At 35.2% G+C, this 9643-nt stretch overlaps 1 protein-coding gene across 1 annotated transcript; it reads right to left on the minus strand.

Moving 5' to 3' along the window:
* Positions 1-2547: 2547 nt before the first annotated feature.
* LOC119192784 (protein FAM135A-like) lies at positions 2548-8457 on the minus strand (the record flags this gene model as incomplete). Its single annotated transcript, XM_037446549.1, has 6 exons — positions 2548-3268; positions 3651-3820; positions 4020-4191; positions 5648-5791; positions 6633-6879; positions 8240-8457. Coding segments are annotated over 6 exons (1672 nt in total), but the record flags the coding sequence as incomplete, so codon positions are not given.
* Positions 8458-9643: the final 1186 nt, after the last annotated feature.

A 9643-nucleotide genomic window follows, 5' to 3' on the forward strand; every position in this document is an offset into this window, starting at 1 on the left:
TTTTTTTGGTGAAGGAGATAATAAAGCATTTTTGAACATTAAGGAACATGTGATTAACTTTACACCATGCATTTATAATGTCTAGATCACTTTGTAAATCAATAGCACTCCGAACACTCATTGAACACACTTCAGGTCGTCAGCATACAATAAGCAAGGACACTTCAGGCGGTAAATGAGGTCATTAATAAAATAATAAATAATAGAGTGAGGTGAGATCCTTGCGAGAGGTTACAAAACGGAAGATGATAGAGCACCATTAAGCGTGACTAGTTGAGTTCTTCTGGCAGGGTACGATTCAAGCCACCTCAGTAAGCTACCATGAACGCCAAAAGATTTCAATTTAGAAGATAATATGTTATGATTCACTTTTGTCAAATGCTTTAGAAAAGTCGGTGTAAATTGAGTCTACTTGAGTGTTACGTGCAAAGGCGGAACATAAATAATTTTTATATTCGAGAAGATTACTTATGGTAGACTTTTTTACACAACCATGTTGTCTAGGGATAGCAGAGGTTTGACGCTTGAAAATACAATACATCATAGACAACGGACTCAAATAATTTTGCAAAACAAGACAGTATACTGATAGGCCTATAGTTTACACAAGACGACTTATCGCCATTTTAAAGATTGGTACTACGTGTGCTATTTTCCATTTGGTTGGGAATACCCCAGTTCGTAAAGAACTATTAAAGATAATGTATAAAGGTTTGGCAAGTTCAACAGCACATTGTTTGACAAAGAAAGGGGGTAATCCATCAGGTCCAGCACCCTTCGACGGATCAAGTTTTTTTATCTTGGCTAATATTTTATGCTTAGTAATAGCAATGCCGTGTAAAGTGGTGACGCTAGTGTGAGGTAAAGTGTTAGAGTCAATAGCAGCACTATGATCACTTTCAAATACAGAGCTGAAAAATTTGGAGAAAGTTCACAGATACCCCTATTATCAGAGGAACTAAGATCACCGTACTTCATAGATAGTGGGAAGGAATTGCTAGAGTTTCTTTTATTGTTTACATAGTTCCAAAAAGATTTAATATTCGATGTCATAGATTGCTCAACTGTAGATACATAGTTATTGAAACACTGAACCATTAGACGTTTACTGCGAGATCTTAATAGACAGAATACATCGTAATCACGAGGATTATTATATTTTTTATGTAACTTATGAAATTTAAGTTTCTCAGCAATACATCGTTTTAATCCAGGTGTATACCAAATAGGAAAGTTATCCTGACCTTTAGAAATCATACAAGTATTCTCACGTATCAGCTTATCAAGAATGTTATACAAGAGAGCAACATTGGTATCAATGTCTGAGGATGAAAATAATGATTCCCAGTCCATCTTGGATAAGGTTGTCTTAATATTATCATAATTACATTTATAAAAGTTAGGTCGCTTCACACGTTTAGGTGTATGGAATTGTGTTTGAGAAAGAGACGAAAGTTCAAACTTGAGAGGAGGGTGATGTTTGTCTAAACGAATAAGGGGACTAGCTTCAGTTACAACTAAATTGTCCAATGTAGAGAATATTAGGTCTAAGCATCGGTTATTAAAATTAGGTATTGTGTTAAATTGGTGGAGGTTACATAAAAAGAAAAAGTCAAGAAGTAAATTCGATTTTATGTCAGGAGAAGGGCTTGGTGATGCATCAGCAGAATCATTATTTTTGGTCCAAGTAATGTTGGGGACATTAAAGTCACCAATACATATAAATTCCTCTGAGCAGCTAGAATTTGTGATATTTTTCTTACAATTAGTATAAAAATCCGTTAAATAGTTCGTTGAAAGATCTGGAGGTAGGTAACATAGACAAAGGTTAATAATTTTACCACGCGTACAGTTAGGCAAGAATCTGATCCAAATATCTTCAATATCACTTTCCCAAGAGGACAGACGAACCACAGTGAAGTTTATTAATTGCAATTAAAACTCCACCACCTTCAACTTTATTTAAACATGTGGTATGTCGGTCCCGTCGGAAAACGTTATAATCATTACTAATAAATTCGCTAGTAAAGACATTGTCATTCAGGTTTGTCTCAGTTAAACATATCACATCATAGTTGCAGTTTAGGATATTCAAATAGAGTTCATCAGTTTTCGATCTTATTCTATTTACATTTTGATAATAAATATACATGATGAAGCACAAAAATTTATAACAATTATAATCAAAAACAAAATAAAAATTGAGAAAAGAAAAGATTATAAGTTATACAGAAGAAAACTATGAACAAAGGTTTTTCAGTGTCTCAAAATTTTTAACATAAATAGCTTTAGAGGATTCGTCTTTACGCATATATATGCGTCCAAATCTAACCCATACATACTTATAATTACACGTTTTACCAATCTTACGCGCTTCGGCATATAACATTTTAGTGTCAGGAGACAAATGTTCTACTACGAATATTCTATTTGGTTCGCCATCAATACCCAGATGTCTAGAATTTAATGGTTCACCGACATTCTTTCTGTTGAATCTATGCACTGCCGATAATACTATATCTCTCTGCCGAGGTGATGATAGCGTAATCAGTATGTTGCGAGGGCGACGGGACGAGAATCTATTTTCGCAATACGGCGACATGCACGCAAAGATGAGTCGTCGATAGAGATTTCAAGCAAGTCTGTTAATTTCTTGACAAGAGCAAAAAGATTTTCATTGCGAGATTCAGGTACAGCCTGAATTTCAATGTTATGACTTCTTGACAGCTTATCCATAGCATTAAGTTGATTGTCCAGCTTACGTAGAGATTCTTTCAAACGTGAGTTCTCATCGATGATTCTTTCAATAATGGAGGACTGTACCTCCAACTGACGTTTCAACGTTACTTGTTCAGTTTTGAGTTGATCTTGTCCGGTGGAGAGAGTGGTGATGCTGTCATTAAAACCAAGCTTAAGTTGTTGAAGAGCATCTGCCATTTCACTCTTAACCATAATTTTCAGATCTTCCTTTAAAGCATTACGGAAGCTCGACATGAAATGAGTTAACGTATCATTTAACTTTTGGTCAAGTATTTGTCCAATCTTCTCAATGGTAACCGCTTCACCCAATCCAGGTGATGTTATTAAGACACCTGATGCGTTAGACTCCTCCATTAATTCGGAACGGTCGAGATTATCAAGAGACATATTCATCGAGTCCTCATTCACCGGCACCTGATGGCAGCGTACAGGAGTATTGCAATTGGTTCTAACACGCCTAGTGACATTATTGCAGGCTGGACATTTCCAGGAAGCAAGGTACTCGTTGCTGAATGCAGCATATTGAGCGGTTTTAATATTTAAGCACTCATAATGATAATCTTGATTACATAAGCGACAATGAAGAAAAGTATTTGGCGTTAGTGAGCATTTGCAAGCACTGCAATTATTATTCATTATTATTATTTTATATTTTCCACAAGCAACACCAACAGCAAAACAGACGCAACAGAATCCTAAGCGCTCTAAGTAGTAGAAGGCTCGATAGTAGGCGTAAAATTCGATGAAGTTGCATCACTAGTCTGACCGATAACTAAAGCCATTGTTTTCTTGCTTTCTCTGAGGTGTTAATTAAACATAGTATACCGAATAGACATGCATCACATAGGCTATGTCATCAATGATCCAATTTTAATTAAAGTTCAATTTACCGTAATGCATGATGTCGAGCTGCAAGCGCGTGGTGGACGTGTGGTCGGTCGGTGGTGTGGTGCAGGAATGCGCGCCAGCGAAGCGTCACCTCCGCACATAAACGCGCGATGTCGTGAGCGGCGCTCATCGCCCATTCCTCCTCTTCACCGCACTCGGATTTCTGCAAATTCTGATATATATTGGATATATTAATGTTTTGTTTTACTGGTTTATCAAATTAGAACAAATTGGAAACTATTTCTTCCATGTAAACTCATTCGAGATACTTTAGTTTTTTCTACTTTTACAACTGAGGCTTTTTAAATTTTTATCTAGTCATATGACATAAATTGTAACTATTATAGCACAGCAATTAACTTTACACTCACTTTTCCAAAATCACTGAGATCCTTTATCCTCTGCGCTACTTCTCCAACGACTGAATTAGATGTGGACTCTTCTGGAGTAAGCATGACACCCGTTGAGCCGCACACTGTTAACGCACTTTGCAAACCTTCTAGGGATCCCAGCAGAATCCCGCATACTTCTGCATGGACTTGCCTGTAAAAATGAGATCCGTTTCATTATGAAAATCATTGTTTTATAATTAAGCTAATGCTCGTTTTTCTAAAATCTGTTGAAACAAAAGTTACATAAATTCGCTATTTCTGCTTCAAATGCAAACCTAATTTAAATAAGGTCAGGTGGGGCAAGTGCGCCGACGGGGTAAGTGCACCTGCCCTAAAAAAATCGAAAACTATTGATGTTATACAATAACCGCAATCTTATATCTATGCTACTAACTGAAATACAGTTCCACTAAAAAACACAAATGTTCATTTTAATACGATTTATTCGCCATTTTAATTTAAGTGTCATTTAGACCTGTAAACAGAGATGACCCCGTAAAAGATAACATCAAATATTACAAGATATTTAACATATTTCTGTAAACCAGTAAGGTGAGTTCATAGTTTAAACCTTTTATTTTAATTTCCTGCCCGAATTTTATTTATAGTTACTAAAATAATGGATTTTTAGCAATGCGAAAAAATGTACCTCAAAATTGTCGAGTAGGGGCAAGTGCGCCACAGTTAATAGTCATATGGCGCACTTGCCTATCCCTTTTTTGAGAATATGTTTTACTAATATGAATTATTATTATTGAAATGTAATAGCATCATTTTTTACTCAGGGTATTTTGTTTTGAGCCGACTTAAATAAAAAGGTGTATTAGTTAATTCTTCGGATATTTGTTTGTTTTAAATGGTTCGTTTTACAAAAGAAGAAATGAGAAATGTTATAAGGCCAAATTCTAAGTTTTTGAGTTATAACGCATTCAAAATGTTAGTTCCTACATAATTGTATGTTTTTTTAGTTTTTAGAAATAAAATGGATTTCGTATTAAAGCTACCATTTCTTTATAACAACATATCCGCACATAAAACTCTAATATTAATACCTAAATATAGCAAAAAAAAATGGGTAAAATGTTTTGAAGCCCTGATTTACAAATATATGGCGCACTTGCCCCGAATTTGATTTGACAGCCATAGTTTGTTATAATATTGAGTTATAAAAAATTATCCAAGAGCAATGCGGGTAAAACTTATTTTTCTATGGACTAAAATTAGTGTTTTCTTTATAATGTTTAATATATACGTTTTTTTTACACAGGTGCACTTGCCCCATTTCCGGAGGCAAGTGCGCCTACTACCATCTTTTTTTACTTTGAGCAAAATATTATTAATTTATTGTCTGATTTCCTTGAATGGCTATAGGTCGTTATCACAAAATACCAAATATTCTTAAATTAATAAAATTACATTCTTAAGTCAGCACAAAAAGAAATTATTATGCATTGAATCCAGCTATGATAATTTTATGGCGCACTTCCCCCGACTGACCTTACGTGAAAACATTATAAATACTTCCCATAGTAAGTAATTCAAATATGATAACATATTACAAAACCTCATTACATTTCAACAATACAACATTAAAAGCGTCGCCTTACCTGGCGTGAGCTATTTTGCCGGAGTTGCCGCCAGCGCACTTGCCCGTGGATCCGAACAACACGTTCTCGAAGCTGCCCGACGCGCTGAAGTTGGATCCAGCGCTCTTCATTAACTTGCCCCACTGTTTGCTCGAGCGGGGCGTGCTGGAAAAACATATTATGTTACGCTCATGTCGTTACCCTATTTATGGTCGTTGGTGTACTGGTTGGGAAGGTTTTGTTTTTATTTAATTACTGGCAGGCAAAGTTCATAAAAAATAAGTGTAGTATTAATTATATTATGGTTAGAGTCAAATTTAAAAAAATGTTAACTTAGTACTTTTGCTTGCGGCTTTGTTCGTTTGAAATTTCTAACAGGAAATTAAAGACACTGGAATCTAGAACTATTTTTTATTAGTGACTGAATTGTATAAAATTTCTTGAGGTTACAGTCCATTAGTATTTAGAAAGCTACAACTAAAATGTTAAGTTTAAGTATATATTCAAAATTGTATTATGCCATTTTTATTGTAGATATATTTATATATTGAAACATTTTAATGCTTCTTGTAGCATCAATAATCACAATATTAATGGACCCACTTTTAGTACGCAATGCTTAGAAATATGGCAGTTGAGGTAGGTCTTCGTAAAACAGGTTTTTACTCAATACTTACCAGCTTTGAACGTAATGCATGATACTTTTCCTTACAAAGACAGACATGGAATGGAATCAAAAAGTGATAGGTATATAATAAATATTTCACTATGATAGGTAATCTAAATAGAGGCTATTATATTTAACCTTTTTATATTTACAAGCACAATCATGCCGGTAATTGCAACTCGTATCACATAATATTAACAGTTAATTTTAAGTCTAGGTGGTGTTATTTTGTAAAGGCGCTTACTGGACAAGCGTCTAGCACGTATGATGATACGTGCTAGACGATTCAAAGTGAATGATGATTCAAAGGCATAAAATTCCACGAATACAATTACTTACTTGATGTACGGTTGATGCAAAGCAACTAGACTGGCATGTATTGTTATGGAGACAGCCGACAGGTGGAAGTAATCGAAGAGCACGGGCAGGTGGTAATGCAGACCCTGGGATGGTTGGAAGTGCAGCTTCAGCACTCGGCAGGAGACAGGTGCCAGGGTGCTCGACTGCGCGCCCTCGCTGCACCACAACTCCACCCCAAGACTCCATTCTGCTCGCTCTAACGATTCTTTCAAGTTTCGACTGTCAACTGTTGACAAAAGTTCATTTAGAATTATCAGCTAAATACAGTTATTCCACTACTGTCTGGCTAACAAAATATGAAGTCCGACACAAAAAATGATTACGTTAACAGATATTGCTTGTTATTGAAATCTTGAAACATAACCTTTCGCTTCATGCACCCAATCTGGACAAATTGATAGGTACGTACCTATGCATATAGAAGATCATTGAATTCATCTACGTAATACAGTGCTTCATCGGCTTCGTGTATTAATGGAATAAAACTCATTACTGTTGTCGGTCTAAATTTACTTACGTATTAAATCGATTTATCCGGTGGACACGACTGTGTAAATATCAAAGTAATCAAACATTTAATATTTTAAAGCATTTTGATGGATTTCATTCGGATGTGAATAATAAATTATTTTACGAATAGCTGTAAAATGTTCATGTTTTCACATACAGTTGAATAGTTAAAATATATACTTAGGCATGTTTTGAATGACGCAAAGACCACCTCTTCTACGCATTTCACTAAATTTTCATAGTATTATTAATTTCAATGAAATGCCTGTAAGTAATATTATTTTCCAATAAATTAAGTGTAATTTAATTTGTATTTACACACTCCGTTATGTTACATACTTTATGCAGTGTAGCTTATATTATATTTCGTAACATGACTAAGATTGCAGGAGAAAAATTCTTCCTTCCCTATCTTATTTGATGTCCACAATAATATAATATCCAAGAACACACGAAGTTTTCAAAGTGCCTTAATATGAATGAAGGTATCTATAAAAACTCGACAAGGCTGTTTTAATTTGTTACTTTATTCTTTTCTAGATGTTGCTCGCGGCTTCGTCGGCGTGAAAAGCCTTTGCTGAAACGAAAGACCCTTAAACACAGTACGATGCCAGCGCTATCTATTTAAAAATCTGATGAAAAATCAAATAATTCCCATGGAAGCATATGATCGGGATTAAAAGTAGCCTATGTTTTAATCATGGTCTAGTAAGATCCGACCCTATCCTATATAGGGTCGGATAGGATAAGTAAGATTCCCAGTTAAAAGTGAAGTGCTATTGAGGGATATATATATTGATAGGAAAACACAAGATAATAACCAATATACATTGGTGTATGACCAACTTTACTGTTTAATGTCTTTGCGTGTATGAAATTTCAATGTGAGACTTAAACCCATGGTTCTTGTTTTGAAGTTCTTTTTTTCTAGTTGTATCAAGGCAGATGACACCAGCTATTTCGTTGGTTTTATTTATCACACAGACTCACAGATTGAATCACCACATTTCTACATTTAAGCCATCGATATATATGTACTACGTACTTAAGGCAAGTGTTTTTACAAATTAACTCACCCAGCAAATGAGCTCTAAAATGTACGATGTCTCTTAGCGTGACCTCCTCGTTCCTGTACATTATCTGGAAGGCCCTGGAAGCCGCAAGGCCACCGATGAGCGAGGCATTGGCGGCGGGCCGGCCGGTTCTCGCTGCCCCATTACTGCTGGACACTGACGCCTCGATGTGAACCGGCACCTTGGGTGACACGCGGAGACCCACGCGAATTTGGTAAAGCCTGCAAAAAATTTAATAATGATAATATAAAAGAAAGTCCAGATAGCGACCATGGTACACAAGGTGGCCCACGTAAGTGTGTCACGTTCCGGGATCAGCCTGTGTATACCCGGTACCAACAGGCGAGCATAATTGTGTCCGAAGGTTTACTCATCTCTCGTCAGTCGACTTTATATTGAACCCCAATCCACTAACCATCAGATGCAAGGGGACACTTTGCCATACTCTTATAAAAAAAAAACAATATGACTATTAAGTCATATTAATTTTTAAATATTAATTAAGAACACCCAATGAGAACTAAAGCCTGACATGAGTCTGCCATTCATATTATAATCAGCTGCTCTGAACTTTTGCTTCCCAAGCCGTTATTGCAAACGTTACATCAATAAAACACATTTAGCATCCTATTTCCCTATTAAGGTTATTGGAAAGGATAAAATCATTTAAAAGAGTAATTTATTATTTCCTGTTGTATCCAATTTAAATAGTCACCTACACAATATCCTCTATAAAGCAGTAAAGGCTCCCTTTGAAGGGGAGAAAAGAGGTCGGTAATAAAATTCAGCCCGAAAAAGGTTACCCTCCAATTCTATGTATGTAATATATAGTTGTGAATAGGAAATCAGAATGTAGGGAATTTGTAAATGTCATAGGTACTTGTTACGGTTATATCTGAAGTATCTATCTACGTTTAGAACTAGGTCTGGCCGGCTAATAATAGGTCCAGTCGATGCATTTGATCAGAAATAGTTGTCGTCTTTTAATATATGTGTATACGTATTCATCGAATTAGATTTATATTTTAAAAATCTTAAACAAACTTTTTGAATCCTGGTAAAATAATAACTGTTAGATGATATCAAATACAGTGGGAATTGCAATATATCTTAATTAATTTATATATTTTCGTGCATTTTAACACTGTAAAGATTATAATTATAAATAAAACAAGATCCATGATTATTGTTAACTTACATTCGGAGAACCGCGGAGGACAATCGAAATATTGATTTATATCTTCTTTCCTGCCAGTCCGATCTGGCTTCTTTGTTTCCTTTGTACTCTTTCATTTATTTATTTTATTAATTTGTTTTATTTAAGGATCGCCAACACGATAAACAATAAAAATTAGTAAAGACTGTAACAGTTAATAATTGTCTTAATTTCATTGTTGTCACAATTTG

The sequence above is a fragment of the Manduca sexta genome, unplaced genomic scaffold, assembly GCF_014839805.1.
Source record: "Manduca sexta isolate Smith_Timp_Sample1 unplaced genomic scaffold, JHU_Msex_v1.0 HiC_scaffold_3161, whole genome shotgun sequence".
NCBI lineage: Eukaryota > Metazoa > Arthropoda > Insecta > Lepidoptera > Sphingidae > Manduca > Manduca sexta.